The 24060-nt window shown below is 32.9% G+C and overlaps 1 protein-coding gene across 1 annotated transcript in view; it reads right to left on the bottom strand.

Moving 5' to 3' along the window:
• Nucleotides 1–24060, bottom strand: part of LOC145247429 (kinesin-like protein KIF25) — a 446897-nt gene that overhangs the window by 184837 nt on the left and 238000 nt on the right. The window contains exon 7 of the mRNA XM_080109187.1: nucleotides 15921–15973. Within this exon, the coding sequence (XP_079965313.1) occupies nucleotides 15921–15973 (53 nt within the window). The remainder of the gene's footprint in view (nucleotides 1–15920; nucleotides 15974–24060) is intronic.

Here is a 24060-nt window from a genome sequence, read left to right as displayed (position 1 = left end):
TAGTCTCCTAAATTAATTACAGTGAATAAGGCATTGTCAAAACATGGATAAATCCTATTTTAGTCACCTAATTTACTGACTGTGAGAATAGAAGTTATTTGGAAATTACTGCTACCTTGAACAGCACCAGAAGTAACTGGTAAAACCTTTCTAATTAAATTGATTTTGGCAGCCATTTGGTAACAAAATGACATAGCCTTAGCCCTTGCTGCATGAGGAATACCTGCGACCTTGCTGCCAAGTAGAAGAATTATTTATTCTACTTTAAAACATTCAATTTTTCAAAAATCTCATGTTCGACATCTCCAAAACATCCAATATGGGGAAAAATATTGCAGAAATGCAAACTTATTGTTTAGGATGAATGCACAATGGTACACAAAAAATCACTTGAGGCTCTTGGTCGATCCTTGCAAGATTTGCGTGGCAATGTCAGACCATTTGGGAATGCAGTAATATTGCTTGCAGGAGATTTCAGACAAATGTTACCTGTTATTCTTCAATCCACACCAGCAGATGAAATAAATGCTTGCCTCAAATACTCTACTTTTTTGTTATATGTGAAGATATTAAACTTAACTCAAAATATGCATGTCCAGTTGTCGACTGTTCGATCCGCACAAAAACTTTTGCATCACTTGTGGGAAATTGGGTACGAAAAAGTGCCAGCTGATCAGAGTTAAGGACAAAATTCTTTGACTTTTAACTTCTGTAATTTCTGTAATTTTATTTCATCAAAAGAATAGTTAGTTTAAAATGTTTTTGCAGATATTCAAATTATAAGAATTCCATTTGACTGAGTGAATGAACTATTCTTGCAGGTCAATACAAAGATGCCCATGAACTTAACGCTATTATTCAATGTAAAATTCCAAGTGAAGTAGTCAAATACAAATCCATCGACACTGTTGTGAAAGCAGATAAAGGGGTTAATTATCCAACAGCTATATTTGCCAGGGATGCCACCGCATGTATTGCAACTGAAATTTGGTGTACTAATTATCATGTTGTGAAATATAAACCAATCCAAGCTTTGCAATGGCACATAGCTTGCAGTAAAAAAAAATTAACAAACAATATCATAGAAACAACAATCTTAACAGGACCTTTCACAGATGAATATATCTTCATTCCATGCATTCCTATGATTCCACCGGATACATCATTACACTTTAGGAAATTGAACTTTCCAATTTTATTGTCATTTGCAATAACCATCAACAAAGCACAGAGAACAATCTTTACAATTGTGGGCCTTACAGTTACACACTGACTGTTTTTTCACATGGACAATTTATATTACGTATTCAAGAGTCACCAAACCGGAAAATCTCTATATCAGCTAAGAAAATGGAACAACAAAAACTGTGTACCCATGCAAAATGGAAAATTAAACCTATAAGAAACATGCTTTTTCTCATGTTGGAACTTTTTCCATTGCGCCAATTTGAGCCACAGCAACGCGTGGCAGGGTACATCTAGTATATATATATATATAATCAATAAAGGTGAAACTGCATAACTTGTTCCGCCATTATATCTTATATATCTTAAGTTGTTTCAGGTTATGTCTATCTGTTACATGTAGGCATTGTATTGCCTCTTATAAATTTAAATTTCTCTTTTCTTTTGATTTATTTTAATACACACCGGAAACAGATACGACACGCACTTTCATATGCACTAGAAAGATTAAATTCGAAAATACTGAATTGGGTTTACAAATCTATTTTTAAAAAATCAACTCTATAGACATGGTAAAGAAAGTTTCTTTTTTGTTTCCCTTTTTTTCACTCAAAACAAGGCACGCTGCGACATGGAACTTAAGGGGCTGTTATTTGGGATCATGTCCAATAGGAGATTGTGAAACGTTTAGCAGTGGGATCTCTGATCACATTAAATTTAAACTTCTGCAACTTGGTACAGTCAGGGAAATAGAAAATAGGGAGGGAATTCCAAAGACTAGCGGCCAGGTGGAAGAAATTATTAAAGTAGAAGGCTTTCTAGCGCATAGGGACCTCAGCAGTAAAGGGGTGGGATCTTGCTGCTTGTCAGATTAATCAGGAGTATTTACGTCGAGGGAACACAAGTGCTATGAGTTCATCAGAGCATATTCCATTAACATACTTGTAAATCAGGTGCAGACGTGTGACATTACGGCAATGGGATAAAGGTTGGACCTTACCTAATAATGCAGAACCTATCAGATTTGAAACTCTTTTTTTCTTTTTTTTTTTTTTTGGACTCTGCTTAATAGTGGGAAACTGGTGATAGATACGCCAGGCCAGATGTGGCTTTGTAAAGATATAAGATGCTCTCTGGTGTGAGTAATTTTCTAATACACTAGAGGGAGCCCACCTTCTTTGTAGCAATCTTGGCAATGTCCTCAATGTATTTGCTCCAATTCATGCTGTCTGTGATTGTTAGACCGAGGAGTTTGGAAAATGGGCTCCCAGATAGGGTGTTATTTGTCATGGCAATTGGTGGTTGAGGTTGTAGCGGTATGGCAGAGACATTAAAATAAATAAATAACATTTCAGTTACACACCCATTTGCCATATACACCCACGCAAATATTTTGGAGATAAAAAGTAAAACTTTGTCTTTTCGTGTGGACGTAAATTAGAGCATACCACGTGACAGAGAGTATCCACTTTCTGTCCAATCAGCGCTCAAAGAAAAACACATTTCTCAAATCTTTTCTGACAGCTTCATTGGTCACCCAAGGCATATAAAAGACACCGCACGTAAATTGAACCAGTCTAGTCAGTCCAGTTTAGTCCAGCCAGTTCAAGATGCAGTTTTACCGGTAAACAATGCTGCTGACTCCGTCTTATGGGACATAAAAACACTAGCATAACTTCGTGCGTGCCATGCACCTAAATTCTCATGAAAATTTAATTCCTTTTTGCCTTATGTTTCTTTAATGACCATTATTTCCTCAGCCCAGAAAGACTCTCTCATTTAATTCCAAAATCAAAAACAAACTGTGCCATTTTTTCTCTCGTGTGACGATAGAGCACACAACATAAAGAAAATGATGCTTCCTTCAATAAATGTCTATATTAAATGTTGAAGCAAGTGTTCATATTGCTAAATACTGACACCTTTTATTTATTTATTTATTTTATTTTTCCTGTTAAGGGTTGGTGATATTTATCGATGCTCACGCCGTGACTGTGATACCAGGCATCAGTGAATATCGACCAACCCCTTACAAGGTTTTAGTAGCTGTTAAAGGAAAGGAATTTAGTCTTAGTTGTATTAAATGTTACCGTCCACTTATGGCCCCATTTTATTACCAACTGAAATTCATTTTCTAAGGTTTCTGCCATTGATTTGGATATGTGTACATTCGTTTTCATCTCATGCCTATTATAGAGCATGATGTTCAGCAAATATACTCACTTAGGGAGGTCATTTATGAATATCAGGAATAATAGTTTTCATGTAAATTATCTCCCTTGAAAAATAATGAAATGAAATTTGAGAAAACTTCTTTTTAAACGTTATCCTATTTTTGTGTTTTTTTTTAAAATTTTATTAAATCACTTTAATCTGCAAATGCAAGCAGAATGTCTCTTTTGTCAACTACAATATTCTTCGTTTTCATTCCTTTGTGGTTTTTGGTAAATAACTTTCGTGAAGGGCATTAAAAGACGAAACTGTTTGTGATGCCTCAGAGCGAAAAACTTACTCTTTCATCTTCGATCCACACATATTTTTCCCATTTTGCTTTTTTTTTCTGTTGTTTATTTTTACGACTTCTTAGTGACGTATTCTACGCATCATGGCATCACTTTCGAAAAAAAAAAACATTCTTTGTTTCGACTTCTGAATATTGTTGCCGAAGATTTCCACGGAAATTCAATTTAACAAAAGTAAAGAAAACAGATTCGTTTCTCATTGATTTTTAGCACAATAAAAACAAAACTTAAATAAAATAAAAAAAACTATGTAAAGAAACGTGAAAGTGAAAATGTGCGTTTTGAATTTTAAAAATATAGAGAGAATGATCATCATCAGCAGCATCAGCAGCATCATCATCATCTAAAGAAGAATAAAAAGTTTTTCACCTCAAAATGTCTGGCATGAATTTAGAAAACAATCTGCTATAAATTGGCATGTGTAAATAAATGTGAATAACAGTCGGAAAAAGTCGATATAATTGAAAACGGACTCATAGATAGATAGATAGATAGATAGATAGATAGATAGATAGATAGATAGATAGATAGATAGATATATGGATGGATGGATAGATGGATAGATGGATGGATGGATAGATAGATAGATAGATAGATAGATAGATAGATAGATAGATATATGGATGGATGGATAGATGGATAGATGGATAGATAGATAGATAGATAGATAGATAGATAGATATATGGATGGATGGATGGATAGATGGATAGATGGATGGATGGATAGATAGATAGATAGATAGATAGATATATGGATGGATGGATAGATGGATAGATGGATGGATAGATAGATAGATAGATAGATAGATAGATAGATAGATAGATAGATAGATAGATAGAGGTAAATATGCGACAGAATGTATGAGTATAAAAATGAATAACGGAAATAAGCAAAGAAAAAAAACTACATGGAACAAAAAGAATTAACACTGGTTCATGTTGATTTCAGTCCGACATATCGTTTTATGAAGGAAACTTTGTCATAAAAGCATTTTATTGAACAGAGTCAAGGAACTATGCATAAAGGAGAAAGAAAGGTGAAAAGTGGACAAAATAAATTAAGGGATAGCGTTTAGAATGGGAAAAAATTATTCCCTCCCAAGCTAGCGCTTTAGTGGTAGTTATGTCCCCTTTCTTACAACTCTGAAGTTGAGAAGAGTTATTGCCTTTAGTTATTATTGATCTTCATGTAATGGCGTCTAATAAATAAAGCATGTGTTTACCTAATTCTCACCTTCTCCATCTATTATCGCAGTCATCCTGAACAATGAACCCCATAACGTTTAAGATCACCAAAATTCTCTTATTTTGAGTATTTCTTTCACCCTAAAGTTACCTCAACTTAATATATATATATATATATATATATATATATATATATATATATATATATATATATATATATATATATACATATATATATATACATATATATATATATATATATTAGTGTTGAGAAGATTAATCGGAAATCAGAAAAATCGGAACTTTGGGGGTATCGGAATCGGTATCAAAATCTGCAAAAATTGAGCCTAATTTCCGATGCCAAAAACGATTCCATTCATTATCTGTTTTATTTGATTTTGGTTTAAGAAACATCTTCTACTGCTCGCAGTAATAACGAAATAATAAATATTTGTTAGTTTAAACTTCCAGTAATATTAACATCTCTAGATCATCCCATCACAAGTGTGTTTTTATGTTTGAGAAAATATATACAAATTTAAGATGTGTTTTTACAGTAATCAGGACAAAACACTTTTATAGTAAAATATTTAGAGATTTATAAAGAATCGGGATCGGAATCGGTAATTGTATCGGAATCGGGAATTTATTACAGAATTGGTAATTGTATCGGAATCAGGAAAAATATTGGAAGCTTCCCATTACTAATATATATATATATATATATATATATAATTTTTTAATTTTTTATTGAGCCCATAATATATATATATATATATATATATATATATATATATATATATATATATATATATATATATATTAATACTTGAATATGTTTAATAAAATGATTCCTTGGCAAACGAAATATCAAAATGAAATTCGTATCAAGCTATATTCTTTTCGTTTTATGTACTTTGTAATTTCTATTATTCATTTTTTATACCTACTAGCAAATATATATGCACCCCCTCCCCCCCCCCTCCATGCGCATATTTTTGCTAGGTTGGAAGGATTATATAATTGTGAAAGACCTAAATACAATACGTAATTAAACCAAAATGATTTGTTTTGTTCTATTAAAATAATTTCCAACGTTATTGACTATGTTTACCCATTCATTTATTTCATTTTTATCGCTTGTGTTTGAATTCATACTTTGAAACATAACGGTCCTGGATATGACCTTAAACTTTATCCGATGATGAGGCTCCAGCTTGCGCGCTTTGGAGAGTGTGGAGCTACTCTTTCATCGCCATTGCTCCCAGGTCCACTCTTAACGGAGTGGTAGTACCTGTTAGGGTTCCAACTATGGATTAAATAGAAACCGACTTGAGAAAAAATATATATATTCTATTTAAAAAATTTTCTTCAAAATCACTGGATTCGGCATTAAATAACCTGAAAAGGGTTGATATGCCGTAAAACAAAAACAACCAAACTTGAAACATAACGTAGATCATACATCTGTGACGTCACGCTAAAACTATAATTATTTTGTTAAGTTAATGTTTGAAGCTGTATTTGTAAGAAAGCTCAAATAGGTCAGTTGGTAGAACCTCGGGTTAAAGATCTTAAGGTTTTCGTTTCAGTTTCTACTTATGACATCCACTTTATCTATATATTAATACGATAGCGCGTGTGTTATCTTCTCTGTCACGCTTACATCCGGGTCGTTTAATTGTTATGTTCTTCCATTTCTTGTAATAAATAATTTTACCAAGAATTCTTCATAAGTTTTAGTTTCGGTTTCGATTATAGCTAACGACACTCAATAATCTATTTTTTAAAATAATTTTATCAAGGATTCTTCATAAGTCTTGGTTTTGGTTTCGATTTTAGCTGATGGCATCTTAGCGATCTATTTTTTTATAAATAATTTTATCAAGACTTCTTCATAAGTTTTGGTTTCGGTTTCGATTACAGCTGAGGGAACTTGTTTGGTGAGGAGGGTGGCTATTCTCCCTAAAAGATTAAAAACAAGACCTTCCAAAGGGCGAATGTACCCTTTTTGAGGGTCAACGGCCAACTAGCACCGTGTGTGTTTGTATGTATGTATGTGTGTGTTGAGGTGGAAAGCCATAAGCCATGGTGAAGGCAACCTTTCTAGGAGAAGCAAATCTCTGATTTAAAAAAATATAAAGCGGGAGACTAGTACCCGCATTAAGCTGGCCTGCAGTTTAACTTGTTGCTGGCTATCTTGCTCTTGCTTGTTGCTGGATCTCAACATTTTGAACCGAGAGAGAGACTTAGCTGTCGTACAAAGCTAAGACTCTGTAACAGCATCTGTGTATAGATACTCCCTGAGGCATTTGTCTATTAAAATGGTCCTTTGTCGATGGAAGTCATTTTTGGGCTCATGAACTTTAAGTGTCTGAGGGAGTGGCACTCGTCTGAAAAAACGTTGCAATCATCATATATTCATAAGTTTGGGATTCGGTTTCGATTCAAGCTGATGAACGCAAGTCATATAGATATATTTTTGAAGTCGCAACTTTATAATATATAAAAACAGACAGACCATTTACTCTATAATAATATATACGAAATCTGCAAGAATTAAAATATCATATTTAAGCGTATTTTACGAACTGGCTAATCCGGGCGTACCTGCTAGCTTGGATAAATACTTTTGCAGTTTAAACAAAATAGCTACAATAATATTAGAACGTCTCCTTTTATGCTGAATATATACAGACGACTGCCAGCATCAATATATTACATATGAATGAGTCCGCTGCGGAATTTCCACAGGTCCTGCTAGTTTACTATTAACATAATATTCCCCATTTCTAAAAGTAGTTAAGATATTTGATATTTCGAAATGAGACAAATTCTGCAATGCATTTATTATGATAAAAAAAAAATTTGACTGAAACGGACGGACCAACAAAATCTATTTATATATAGATGTCAAGAGATTGTTAGATTTTCTTTTAAATCTGCTTAATAAAATTTACAACATTGTTGATGATATGACGTTGGATTTCATTTCTAAATTTCAATGAAAGGAAACATTTTTCAGGTTTAAAATTTTTGGTAATAGCATTTTTCAGCATTCCCTCCTCTCCTTTTTCTACTTTTAAGGGATAAACTGATCCACCCATTTTAGTAATAATGGACTTACCCAAAACTATGAATATACTTGCATTTTCCACACTATTGTATATGGACTTCGGGCTAAGATCCAAGTGTGGTATCTGTTCTGATGCTACACTTCAGTTAATTTGTTCTTAGTAGGGGGAACACTTCTATACAAAGCAATTTGCATTTTTGCAACTACCAGAGTGCCCTTTTTAGGGAACTGGTTTTCCCCCACTGTAAAAACTATCTTGTGTTACATTTTTGCCTTCGTGAGGAAGGAAATAAATACGTTCATGCCAAGATCCGAGTACAATCCACAGAGATTTGAAAAAGTAGTCAAAAAACCAAATATATAACAAATAAATGTTACCAAAGTCAAAAAAACAAATATATAACAAATAAATGTTACCAAAGTCAAAAAACTAAATATATAACAAATAAATGTTAGCAAAGTCAAAAAACAAAATATATAACAAATAAATATTACCAAATCAAAAAAAACAAATATATAACAAATAAATGTTACCAAAGTCAAAAAGCCAAATATATAACAAATAAATGTTACCAAAGTCAAAAAGCCAAATATATAACAAATAAATGTTACCAAAGTCAAAAAACCAAATATATAACAAATAAATGTTACCAAAGTCAAAAAACTAAATATATAACAAATAAATGTTACCAAACTCAAAAAACCAAATATATAACAAATAAATGTTACCAAAGCCAAAAAGCCAAATATATAACAAATAAATGTTACCAAAGTCAAAAAACCAAATATATAACAAATAAATGTTACCAAAGGCAAGATCGGTTACTCTTCTACCTAGCTGCGTTAATTTTTAGTGTTTTTACTAAATGTAAAAAGTATATTTGGCATTAAAAACAAGTAATGTTGACTGGTACATGAGGACAAGAAAAAAATGGCCGCATTACAAATACATTGCAGGCTTTTTTCCTTGTGCTTGTGTACTGGTAGACATTGCTTGTGTTTTCAAGCCGAATGTAGTATCTGTTCCGATGCTAAACTTAAGTTAATTTGTCCTTGGTTGATGTAGGGGAAACCCTCCTATACTAAGACAATTTTTATTTTTGCCTACTGCCAGAGTGGCCCTTTTTTGGGGAGGGGAGCTGATTTTCCCTCACATTAAAAACGACCTTGTGTCACATTTTGCTCTCATGTGGAAGCAATTAAATAGCAATAGATATATTCACGCCATTCATTTGGTCACTTGCTCTGATCGCTGATCAAGTTTCCGATTTTGACAATCACTCTGGAAGAAACTGTGTCATTTCGATGGTTTTTTGTCTGGTGGGTTGAGACATTCGTTCGGGGTAGTTCTAGGAGATGCATGTGTTGGATAGCCGGAGTCTATATATATATATATACACACACACACACATATATATATGCGTGTGTTTTGTATACATACGTGTCTGTATTTCTTCCATGTGTCAATACATATAATATAAGCTCGTATATCATCTAGAGGTGTATATTTGATATCTAATGAATGCATGTATACAGTATAGAAATATTCATTGTGACCTGCAGGTTTATAAAATGTTCACTGTGAGTGCAGGCGCTTCTTCACAAATACATGTAGTTAACAAACATGACACATAACCTTTTAGAGACATCTTTTCTCAGAATCAAACGGATAACAATATGTCTATTTGTCTCAGACCAAAAAGCACATTACCTTCTAATTTGTCTAAACCCCGAGAGAATGCCATAACAATGAGTTATATTTTACTGGCCTTTATTCATCTTATGGATTCCCTCGTTAAAGCTTGGCACACTGAATCTCTTTCTACATTTTCACTGGTTCTTCCCCTTTCTACTTTCAACATGGTTTACACTGACGCGTTTCTCGACAACTCTTAAGCTTGATCTCTGCTAAGTAACAATCAGCAAAACCCCCAACCATGTGTCTAATGACACAAAAAGGTGAAATCTCACATAAGCCAAAATCTGTTTACTTCTTACCAAATTCCACAACTACCTCCGAAATTTTCTAAATCGACTTTATTTTATTTGTGGGTAAAATTCCTGACTAAATCTAAACTAGCTGTAAATCCACATTTTGTAAAATCTAATTGTTTTATTTTTCTAATAATAATAATCGACCAGGTTACTCGACGTTGCATTGGCATGCTAATATAATACTACACACTTTTCCAAGCCTTGTTTGAGTTTATTGCTTACTGACTGAGGCGCATCTACCGAGGAATGTTGACGGAGCTGCCTAGATTATTTTTATAAAGCCAGGGTGCTTCTCTGCTGAAGCGTTGGCTTGACTTTCCCCACCTTTAAGCCTTGTGTCATATCGTCTTTGGGTTTGAAGGAAGCAAATAACAGCGATTTGTGGCAGTTATGGCCCCATAATGATGACGTATACTTCTGTCACATATTTTTTGCTAATACACTTTTTGTTAACTATACCACTGTGTTTGTCTTGATTATTGCCCGCTTGCATAGCATCTACTCCTCCATTTTGATTTTATATACTCTTCCTTATCCCACCTCCTCATCGTTTCTTTCTCTTCTTTTCCTACTCTTCTTGCCTTCTCCCTTCGTTTTAACTTCCCTTTCCTCCTCACACCACATCAGCGTTCCTTCTCGTTTGTTTCTTCTTCTTCTTCTTCTTCTTCTTCTTCTTCTTCCTGGTCTCACTTTTTCATCTGCATCTTCCCTTTCCAATCACCTCCTTCAGCATTTCATCTGTTTTATCATTTTTCTCCTACAATCTCTACAGCGTTTCTTCCTCTCTTTTTCCTATTCTCCTTCTTTCTCTCATCTTTTACTGCTCCCTTCCTCATCCCACAGTCTCAACGTTCCTTCCTCTCTTTTTTCCTACTGTCCTTCCTACTCTCAGCCTTTTTATTTTCCCTTTCTTTCTCCCACTACCTTTCCTCTCCCTTTCCCACGCCCATTCCTTCCCTCATCGTTTTATCTTTCTCCTCCTCCTCCTCCTCCTCCTCCTGACACGGCCTCAGCGTTCATCCAATTTTCTTTTTCTCTCCTCTTTCTTTACTCCTTCCTTTTTTCGTCTTTTCATCTTCCTCCTCCCATCACCTTTTTCCCTCTTTCAATCTTTGCATATTTTTCTTCTTCTCATCACCTCGGCAGTTCTTCCTCTCAGTTTCTTACTCTTCTTTCTTATCATCTTTCCACCTTCCCCTTCTTCCTCCCACTGTCTCTTTCATCATACTCTCCCTTTTTATTTCATATTTTCATCCTTTTCTGCTACTCCCTCACCCACTTCCGGTTCTTCATAACAAGACATAGCAAAAAAGAGAAAATCTGAAGATTATCGTCGTGCTGCTGTTGATGATAATGATGATGGTGATGATAAGTATGCTGCTAATCATGATGATGATGATCCGAAGGAAGAAGAAAAAAATTTCCTCTTCAAATGTCTGGTCCGAACTACAAAACAATTTGGTTATAAATTGGCACATGGAAATAAATGTTGTTTTGCAACCGTGTTGCATTATGGTTGCGTCTGAAAATTAAAGGCTTCAATTTTTTTGCTGTGTATTTTTTGTTTTTGTAAGAATCAATGGCAGTTGGAAAAAAGTTAGTGTAATTGGACGGAAACATTTTATAAGAGTAAATGAACTAGAAATGAAAAGAACAGAACAAATGGAATGATATATGTGTGTGTGTGTGTGTGTATGTTTTGTGTGTGTGTGTGTTTTTGTGGGTGTGTGTGTTTTTGTGTGTGTGTGTGTGTTTTGTGTGTATGTGTGTGTGTGTGTGTGTGTTTGTGTGTGTGCATGTTTTTATGTATGCGGGCGTTGAGACACATATAATTAGGATAGATAGATACATAAATACATAGGTACTTGTGAAAAGTCGGCATAAATATAAAAAACGAATTGATTAATATAGCTAACATACAAAATAAAGTCAGTCCCCTTATTGTTTCTTTATCATTGTTAGCTTTCTTCCTACAAAATTAATATTTGATTCTGGCTCAACAGTTTTTTTTTCTTTTTCTTCATACCCAGACATGGCCCAAAAAGAGAAAATCTGTAGATTACTGTCTTCATGATGATGATGATGATGATGATGATGATGATGATGATGATGGTGGTGGTGGTGGTGATGATGATGATGATGATGGTGGTGGTGGTGGTGGTGGTGGTGGTGGTGGTGATGATGATGATGATGATGATGATGATGATGATGATGATGGTGGTGGTGGTGGTGGTGGTGGTGGTGGTGGTGGTGATGAGTACACCATATATTTTCAAATATTGACTTCTATATTTTCTTGAAATCAGTCATCTTTAAAAATCTTGAAATAAAAATGAAGCATTGATAATTATGTAAACCATTTTTGCTTTTCTTTTTATCATATATATATATATATATATATATATATATATATATATATATATATATATATATATATATATAGCTTAATGTAAAAGTAAAAGAGAAAGATCAATTCCACAAAAGGAGACTTATCCGGATAATGCCAAGCTCAAGAATAATTATTGGAGCTTATACAATAGGACAACAAGAGTTTGAAATGAAGACATAAAACTATATATAGGTAGATATAGAATGGATCATTTATTGAATAATGGAATACAGGCAAAATTTGGGGGATAGAAGGCACTCTTTATGCCAGGATGAGCACGACTAGAAATGCCCTGGCATAAAGAGTCCCTTCTATCCCCCAAATTTTGCCTGTATTCCATTATTCAATAAATGATCCATTCTATATCTACCAATATATAGTTTTGTGTCTTCATTTCATACTCTTGTTGTCTTATTATATATATATATATATATATATATATATATATATATATATATATATATATATATATATATGTATATATATATGGAAATATGTTTTATTTTCAATTATATTTCACCTTATATTTATACCAATCGATAATTTATGAAGCACAGTATAATTACAGAGCATATAAAAATAAATGACTAAAGTCTACATTCCAAGTTACATGATGTTGACCACCTTACAATTTATTCCTTTAAGTATATTGACATTCACAATTCTTGACAGCACCTGTTTCATAGCACAAAATCTTTCATTTAATTATTATATCAAACAATGAATTTATTTTGCCCTTAACTCCTCAGAAGAAATAGTACCTATCAACCCATCAAAATAGAATAAAATGCATATGAGCACGACTACAAAATTCGAAAATTGGAAAAGAAGTTGCAATTGCTTTTTATTTTTATTTTATTACGCCATTTTGGATTTTCAAGTAAAGTCACTAAAATTAAAATTTTCGTATTAATAAATTGTATTCATTTTGATATACATTAATAAAAAATATTTTTTAAAATATTTTATAAATTTATTGTTTATAATTAACATGTAAATATTAACTTAGATAATATTAATAAGTGTAATATCTTTGGCATATGTCTATATATTTATTTAATTATTACACAAAACAAATTCCAAAATATCCTAAGATCGCCATGGGCATGGAATATATGCCTATATTAAAGATGGCTTTCCATGTGGTAGGGACATCTCCAGAGAAGATCCTAACTTACCCTATATGTGCTTCCGGATTGCACTTGCTCAAACTACTGCATTTATATTTTCTCTCTATCGCCCCCGCAACAGCGGAGTTACTATCTTTAAAAGCATATCTGAAAAAATTGACCACATTCTATCTGCTTATCCTTCAGCTAACACTCATGTATGTGGAGATTTCAATGTCCACAATGTGGAATGGTTGACCCACTCAAACAAGACCGATGATGAGGGGAGGTTCTGTTATGATTTCTCCATTGCTTATGACCTCACTCACATTGTTCACGAACCCACCCGTGTGCCCGACACTGATGGCCAGTATGCGAGTCTCCTAGCCCTTTTTCTCACAACTTGTCCTGAACTATGTTCAGTTTCTGTTCTGTCTCCTCTTAGATCTTCCGACTACTCTGTTGTATCAATTAAAATAAAAATGAAATGTAATAAGTCATCAGACATGCCTCTCCATCGTACAGTATATCGATACACTATGGCTGACTGGGATAACTTCCATACATTTATATCGGATCTACCTCTGCATTCCATGTTTAAAAAGGATGTGTCCTCTATAGTATCAGACCTGACGGAATGGTTAATTGTAGGTATAGGCCGTTCCATACCCTCGAAAAAGTTCCAGCAAAAACCTAACAGCCAGCCATGGTTCTCTCCAGAATGTGCTGCTGCTATTGGGCACAGAAATCACTTTTTCCATTGCTTCCAACGTAATAAATGTATGGAGACTAAAGCCGCTTTCAGGACTGCCAGCATCCATTGTAAGAAAGTAATAAAGAATGCAAGAGAGTTGTATGCTCATTCCATCAAGTTCAAAGTAGCTGAGCAGCGGCTTGGTTCCCACCAGTTTTGGCAAATAGCAAACAGAATCCTGAACAGAAGCGTGTGCTCTATCCCAACTATCATCAATGGACCTGAGGTAATCTCGTCAGCATCAGACAAATCCAAACTCTTTGCCAAGAACTTTGCAACTAATTCTACCCTTTACGACCAAGGCTGCCAACCCCCAATATTTCCTCCTGTATCAGAAATCACGCTATGTGATATACAAATATCTGTACGTGATGTTCCAAAGCTAATCAAAAACCTTGATTCCAGTAAAACAACTAACACAAAATGTAACTAGTAGAAATAATAATAATAACAATAGTAATAATAATAATAATAGTAATAATAATAATAAACCAACTCCGCATAACAACAACTATACTAGAAATAAAAATAAACATACTAATAACGAACAAGATAAATGCAACTATAGATACCGCACACTTTTCCCACTTCAAAATAAATGTCTAACCAAAAGCATAGTTTACCAGGCCACAATATTTGCGAAAGAAACCCCGAATAACAAGAAATATTACGTAGGTATGACTTCCTTAAATTTCAAAACTCGATATTATGACCACAAAAGTACATTCAATAGTAAAAAAAAAACACTGTATGAAAACAACGCTAGCAAACAAATACTGGGAACTCAAGGAAAGCAGATGTTCGCTAGTAGTCAAATGGAAAGCAGTAGGACAAGAAAACACATGTAGAGACCTAGACGATCCCTGTAGATTATGCCTTCATGAAAAATTTGTTATTCTATACTTTAAAGAAGCCCAACATCTATTAAACTGTAGGAGAGAAATCGCGAACAACTGTGTTCACAGGATAAAATTTATGCTAGGATAGAGATACAGAATAATTTTAAAACTAACAATAACAATAGAAAATAAACAAATAAAAAAATAAATAAATAAACATGCATATACATAAACTATCACACACACACACAGACACACACAGACACACACACACACATATATATATATATATATATATATATATATATACACACATATATAAACTAACATATTAAAAAAAATTAACTTAGATTTAAAACCGGTCAAGACACTAGATAACTACGATAAATAGAACACAAAAAGGAACGCATCAACTGAAGGTCAACTGGGCCTTTGTCCTGTAAGTGCCTGCTCATTGGCTGATTAGGAAGCTGATTGGCTAACTAAAAACTCAATAGAAGGTGTGTATATAAAAACGCGAGACAACAACAAAATTCTTGCATTAGCCTGAAGAATCCTAGAGTGGATGAAATGCGGAATATTCAGTGTAACTTAATCACCATATATATTTTATAACATACTAACTAGCTCTACCTATGTATAAAACACTGTTGAAGTAAATACTTAAAGTGTATGCATAAATTTATACTTTCGTATATTAATTTATATGAGTAAATGAAGTAGTTATATATATATATATATATATATATATATATATATATATATATATATATAACCATAAACGTATAAACACTTTTTAGTGATTAGAGAGATACAATCACTAGTGATTCGTGAGATAAATAATTTCTGAGATAAAGAAAACTTACCTTTCAAATTCAAAAGCTTTGTTATGTTTTGAGGTTTGAACACAAACATTTTCCTAAAAAAAAATATGAAGACTTTACTTTTAAATCTTGTTTAAATTCATGTAAAATTTAACGCACAGTTACAAAACAAAGAAAACAATATATATATATGTGTGTGTGTGTGTGTGTGTGTGTGTGTGTGTGTGTGTGTGTGTGTGTGTGTATAATTTAAAGGAGATTAGAACAATAGTCTAAAGAGCTGAGTGTATTTCAATGTAACAGTGAAATTACTAGTTTAATTAAAATACAGGAAAGAGAAAGTGCTCGTTGTAATTTAGATATATAATAAGCTCGATAGGTGAATATCCTAGAGCTAATTCAATATTAAGTAATGTGATTGATAATTTAAAATTTAAAAATCAAATTATAATTAAATTAAAAATCCGTTTCACAAGAAGGAATAACAACAAAATCAATTATCTGTACGATCGTTTCGGAAAACGGTGTCTTTTAAATTTATTAAAACCCCTTCAAAATTTGCTGACGAGGAGACCTTGCTTATTAAAAAACTATATGTAATAATTATTGTCCGTAACTTGATGTCTACCACAATAAAAAGCACTGTTTTTAGAAACAATCGTACAGATAATTGATTTTGTTGTTGTTCCTTCTTGTGAAACGGATTTTTAATTTAATTATAATTTGATTTTAAAATTTTAAATTATCAATCACATTACTTAATATATATATATATGTATATATGTATATATATATATATATATATATATATATATATATATATACACACATACATATATAGTCATCCACATACAGTACTATTTCGTTGTATCACAACTCATCAGTGCGGCTAGACATACACCTTTCCTCAGCCGTGGATCAGACCTACAACCATGACGTTTACAGTCGGCAGCTCTAACCGTCGGACCAAGAATCAGTGCCCGTAAATATTTCTCCTCAAATGCCTATTAAATTAGGATTTGCCGTCGCACAATATACATACATACATACATATATATATATATATATATATATATATATATATATATAGTTACCAATATATAAATGTATGTCTGTATGTTTGCATGTCTGCCTAAAACTTTCGACAGAGGCGACGGATTTTATCAAGATCAGTATCATTTTGAAGTTCGACCTTTCAGACGACGATTCTCGAAAAATTGGCTAGAAAAAAATTAATATCTTCATCTTAAACCGGGCACTTTTCTACAGGGGGGTCGCTTATTTCGCCGATATTTTTGAAAGTCATCCTCTACTTTCGATTGTCTAGCCTAAATTTTAATATAAGGGACTTCCGGTTTGGCTGTGGTCGTAACGGCAAAGACGTCAGGTTTTTTTGCCCCATTCTTTTCCTCCTTCGCGGTACAGGTTCGAGCTTGCATTCCTACTATCACTTTTTTTTTTTTGCTCAACATACACATCCAAACACCCGGGCAACGCTGGGCTAAAATGTTAGTATATCTATAAAAGTGAAAGTGTCTGTCTGTCTGTCTGTGTACATTTCACTACGCAATAACTCTGTCAATTTTCAGTCTACAGACACGAAATTTGATATACAGGGTACTGAGATTTGGAAAAATCTTTGTAGTCGGTTTTCGGTCAGAAATTTGGCTGTTAAGGGGTCAAAGTCCAACGATATGATCTTTGAGAACTCTATCAAACTCCTCCGCCAATATTGGGTATAAACCTTTCAAATTGTAGATATAGGTTACTTAGACATGGATCTAACTTAATAACTCGATTTGAGCCCAAAACAATAAATGTTAAATGGTCATAATAGGTGTGCAAGTTAAAAAAAAAAATTGATCGCTTTTTTTTATTTGCTCAACATACACCTCCAAACACCCGAGCAACGCCGGGCTGAAATGCTAGTATATCTATAAAAGTGAAAGTGTCTGTCTGTCGCTCTGTTTGTGTGTGTGTGTGTGTCTGGCTGTGTACATTTCACTACACAATAATTCTGTCAATTTTCAGTCTACAGACGCGAAATTTGATATACAGGGTACTGAGATTTGGAAAAAATTTTGTAATCCGTTGTCGGCCAGAAATTTGGCTGTTAAGGGGTCAAAGTCCAGCGATTTGACCTTTAAGAACTCTACCAAACTCCTCTGCCAATTTTGGGTCTAAACACTTGAAATTTTAGATATAGGTTCCTTGGACATGGATCTAACTTAATAACTTAATGTGAGCCCAAAACAATAAATGTTAAATGGTCATAATAGAGGTCAAACTTAAAAATGTTGACCTCTGCGGTCTCTACCAAACTATTCAGACAATTTCTCGTCAAGACATTTGAAATTTTACATAACGGGTATTCAGTGATATGGCAAGCTTTTTAATCAGTTTGGGTCGAAAATTTGAGCTACAAATAGATAAATCTATATATGTATGTTTGCATGTCTGCCTAAAACTTTCGATAGAGGTGACGGATTTTCACAAGATCAGTATCGTTTTGAAGCTCGACCTTTCAGACGACAAATACCGAAGAATTGGCTAAAAACATTATTTTCTTCACCCTCAACTGGGCACTTTTCTACAGGGAAGAGTCGCTTTTTTCACTGATATTTTCGAAAGTCATCCCCTCTTTTCGATTGTCTAGCCTTAAGTTAAACCTACGTCACTTCCGGTTTGGCGGTGGTCGAAACAGCAAAGACGTCACGTTTTTCCCGTACTTTTCCTTCTTTACCGGTATGGGTTCAAGCCTACCTTTCTACTACCATTTTTTTTTTTTTTTTGCTCAACACACACCTCCAAAGACCCGGGCAACTCCGGGCACCCATGTTAGTATATATATATATATATATATATATATATATATATATATATATATATATATATATATATTATCAAGCACTATCACTGACCCTTGTTGAAATTCAATTACTTTCAATTTTTGGATATCTTCCTACCATATATATATATATATATATATATATATATATATATATATATATATATATATATATATATATACACTAGCAGACCGCCTGACGTTGTCCGGTCGTAAAATACGCAAAAATATTATATTTTAATTAATGCAGAATTCTTATTTATTATAAACAGAAATATCGTAGGTATTAAACGTAACGATAATTTTTTTTTAAATATGAATGAAACTGATGTAAAGATGTAAAGATGGAGTAATAAAAAACGGAATGAAATTGAGACATGTACATTCCAGTATTATTTTGTTTGTAGAGTTTACTTCTTATAAGTAAAAAAAACATTACTCGAATTGAGATCGAAACCAAAACATAAAGAGAGTGAGTCAAGAACGATAACCATTAGACAAACTGGACACGATCTTTAAAACATGTTTTCAAATCAACTTGTACTTAACATAAAGAAGCTCTCATGCTCCACGATCGCGCATATAAAAAGTATTAGACTTATAACTGACATGACTTATTTTCAATTCAATAACAATTTCTACAAGCAAAATTTCGGTCTTCCTATGGGTAACCCTCACAGTGGAGAATTGGCCTGCATTTTCTTAGAATTCCTAGAATCTGGTCCTTTTAAATTTAGATTACCTCCAAACACAGAATATTTTAGATACACTGACAACATTTTAATTTTTCTTCCTGAAAACATGCACATAGATATCATTAAAGACAAATTCGGCTCAGTCGAACACTCCATAAAGTTTACCTATGAAACAGAAAACAATCGATTACCTTTTCTAAACATACTTATTATAAAATCTAATAATAAACTATCGTTCAAAGTTCACCGCAAAACTACACACAAAAATGATTACACGCATTTCTATTCACACATAACAAAATAAAACAGGGATGATAATTGGTTTCTTCTTACGCGCATTCAGAATTTGCAGTCTTGAATATCTGGACGAAGAGTTCAAATACCTCACAAACACTTTGAAAACCTTGCAATAACCCATATATTTCATATTAAATGCTAAGCAAAAAGCCACATAAATATTTTCTAAGATAAATAAGCAAAAGTCATATACATCAGACTTCAGATTTTTCTCTCATAAACAGACACATTCTTATTCCTACACGCACCAATAATACAATAATTTGCCACACACTAAACAAACTAGCAATTTCAATCATACAAACCACATCACAAACTATAAGAAAAATATCAAAAACTACGAAACATCTCCAAAACAAATCAGTTTACAATGGAGGTATATACACTATTCTTTTTCCAAAAGTGCCATCATAGATACGTTGGTGAAACCCAGTGTGAGTTAGAAAAAAGGCTCAATAAACATAAAAAAGAGCAATTCTTTAAGTGCATTTTCTCATTCATTGCAGCATAATCACACGTTTGACTTTAAACAAGCCAAAATAATTAAATTTATATCAAATAAACCCCGCCGGAGACTTCTTGAATCAGCGCTTATCGCAAATTCAAACACAATTAAACAACGTGGAGGTTTCTATAATGTAGCGCCATTAATAAGTAAACTTTTATTAAATGAACATAATTTAATTGTAGATACAGGTTAACCCCCTCACATCATAGAAACCGCCCCCATAATAATTAACACATATAATCTCAATCAATAAATTACATAACAAAAACACACTCATTTTATTTCTGTTACACACCTATATTTGAATTTTAACAGACATATTAACTGCGTTCATATCTTTTAAAAACATATTAACGACTATATGACGTTATCAAAAATATCTGCTCTCTTTAACAACGCAAAATCCCCTCTTTTTTGAATTTCCAATGTCTTTTTCCGTTTCTGAAATAGAACAGTGTCACACATTGAACATGAAATTTTTTTTCAAATATTTGTACTGGTGTTTTTGTTTTCTTAATATCATTCATCCAGAGGAAGTCTCGAAATAAAAACGAAACACATAACTAGGTTTGTTCCTTTTTATCTCTCTCTCTCTCTCTCTCTCTCTCTCTCTCTCTCTCTCTCTCTCTCTTACATATTAACATATAGAGTGTCGCTCTCTCTCTGAGTCTGAGTCTCTCTCTCTCTCTCTCTCTCTCTCTCTCTCTCTCTCTCTCTCTATATATATATATATATATATATATATATATATATATATATATATATATATATATACGATTACATACTGACATATAGAGTCTGTCGCAATAACAAAGAAAACCGACGGAAAAAATCGCATTTTTTTTTTTTTCAGTTTTAACAAAAGGCATTTATCTCTAACAATGAATTGTATCTTGTTTTAAACAGTTCATTTAGTTTATATCGTCTGTCAGGTCTTTTTAAGACCCTATTGTCACACACATGATTCACACACTGTCATTTTCCAGCCATGTCTGAAACACATGCTTTGCCGTCGCTTCTTCAGCAACGAGCGTCTCCTTTTTTTTTTTTGTCTTTGCTTTTTCTTTTCCTTCTCTTCTTCTAGTGTAACGACACTTTGTGCAACCGGCTTGGTCATTTGCATATGTTAGCTGTCATAGAGCAGCATTATCAGCTTTGTTACCTATATATATATATATATATATATATATATATATATATATATATATATATATATATATATATATATAGCGTGTCCAGGGGAGATGAGAAAAATCCAATAAAGTGCTCGATCGTAGATGTGAGAGCTGGATACAATATTTATTATGACACTATATATACATATTTCAAGGTCGTATCATTGGTTTCGATACACCGAAAACGGTAATAATATACTGTGGAAAATCGGTATAATCTCTTCGGCGGCAAAGAAAAATCTGGAACTAATGCAAAATGAACGAACATAGAAGAAACGCTAGACGAGCGTTTAAGACTTTTAAGATTTTCCACAGTATATTATTACCGTTTTCGGTGTATCGAAACCAATGGTACGACCTTGAAATATGTATATATAGTGTCATAATAAATATTATATATATATATATATATATATATATATATATATATATATATATATATATATATATATATATATCTCCAAAACCTCTAGCTTTCATGGAGGGTAGACTAAAACTTGCTGCTATGATTTCAAATAACCTGAAATAACAGCAAGGCAAGACTTAATTCCAAATATTTCTCATATGCTATATTTCCCCTCTTTTGGAAATAGGGTACAATTATGACTATCTCCTGTATACAAGTAATCTTTATACACTGTGAAATTTACTTTATGTATGCAAACCGAAGAGGGGGGCATATAACATATGAGAAATATTTGGAATCAAGTCTCCCTTTGCTGTTATTTTTTATCATTTGAAACCATAGAAACAAGTTTTAGTGTTCCCCTGCATCAAGGTCAGAGATTTTCAGGAAATATCAGATATTTTGTAATTCATATGCAAAACTAGGAAAACAAATGACTATGATTGAAACATTTTATGGCAGTAAAAGAGTGCCAAAAATAGGCTCTGGATGATGGATGATCCTCTTAATGTGCGACCTTAAGGGCAAATGTAACATAGCTCACTACACAATTCAGGTCATTAGCTTTCCAACGAGCCTTCATTTGTTAAATTCTGATATGGATATATGAAGCCAAATTGAATATTGAAATGCTCATATCTTTCGTTCTATGGGACGAAACTGCATGAAAATTTGTAGGCTTTTTGAAGATTATAATACGATTCTATGGTTAAAATTCTAAAACAACTAATAAGAAAGAATCTATATTTTCAAACCAATAAATTATGCCCAAATTTGCAAATATAGTGTCTTCAGTTTGCTGCTTCGGTTTTCTCCCCTGTAGCGTCGCCTTACCAGGCAACTTATATATATATATATATATATATATATATATATATATATATATATATATATATATATACTAGCATGGGTGCCCGGCGTTGCCCGGGTGTTTGGAGGTGTATGCTGAGCAAAAAAAAGGGGTAATTTTTTAAACTTTGACCCCTATTATGACCCCTGAAAATTTATTTTTTTGGCCTCAAGATAAGTTACTTTTCTACCAAACTGGATATATTTTTCGTATTTTTATTTAATGTAACATGTTTATTCAGCTCGAAAACCATACAGTGTTTACCGATGTATTGGAAAATTCAAGATGGCGTCTTAGTCCCTCTTGAACACGGTAAGTTTGGGAAAAGGTGTTATAAATAAAAAACTGAATAAAATACTGTTAAAAACTCGCTCAATATGTTACCGTGACATAGGTTGACATATATTCGGCGGGTTTTTAATAGTATTTTTTCTAGTTTTTTATTTATAACACCTTTTCCCAAACTTACCGTGTTAAAGAGGGAGTGAGGCGCCATCTTGAATTTTCCAATACATCGGTAAACACCGTATGGTTTTCGAGCTGAATAAACATGTTACATTGAATAAAAACACGAAAAATATATCCAGTTTGGTAGAAAAGTAACTTATCTTGCCTTTGATAACATGTATTTGTTATATATTTGGTTTTTGACAACTTTTTCGAATTTATGTGTACAGTAATACAAACCCGTTTTTCGAGCTGAATAAATATGCTACATTGAATAAAAACACGAAAAATATATCCAGTTTGGTGGAAAAGTAACTTATCTTGCCTTTGATAACATTTATTTGGGTAATCTCCAAAAATACCGTTAGGGCTTACAACATGGCCGCCAGAAGAGTCAACAAAAAACTGCGAATAAAATATATAAAACTCGTAATTTCTGTTTTTAAAGTGGGTTGTCAATTTTCTTTATGAAATATACTTCCAAAATAAACTATTACAGTCGTTTAAAACATAATAGAAGTATTATTTTTTATTTTTTATAAACAATGTTTACAAAATGTCTACGAACGTGCGTAGACATTTTGTTAAACATTGTTTGGTTGCCATAACAACGTGACGGTAGTGAACGTGTGTGTGTGCGTGTGTGCGCGTGTGCTTGCTAGTACTACTTACTACTACTATTAAGTTTGTCGGAGCGTTTGATTTCGTGTAGTTTAGTTTCGTATTTTTTTAATTTGTGAATAACAAGTTATTAAAAAATTAAACCCTTCCAAGATGGACAATAAATAAAGCCATAATATTTTATGATAAAGGTAAGAGCGTAGAAACCATTGTTTTTTAGGAGATGTGATTATTGGATTAACCAATCAGAAATCGTCTGTGGCACACACATCTCTGTTTTTATAGATATATAGATAGATAGATAGATAGAAGATAGATAGATAGATATAGATAGA

This window comes from Euprymna scolopes, chromosome 25, assembly GCF_053919585.1.
Source record: "Euprymna scolopes isolate OS-2025 chromosome 25, ASM5391958v1, whole genome shotgun sequence".
Lineage (NCBI taxonomy): Eukaryota > Metazoa > Mollusca > Cephalopoda > Sepiida > Sepiolidae > Euprymna > Euprymna scolopes.
Note: the sequence above shows the minus strand (reverse complement) of the source record. Positions and strands in the feature narration are given on the sequence as shown.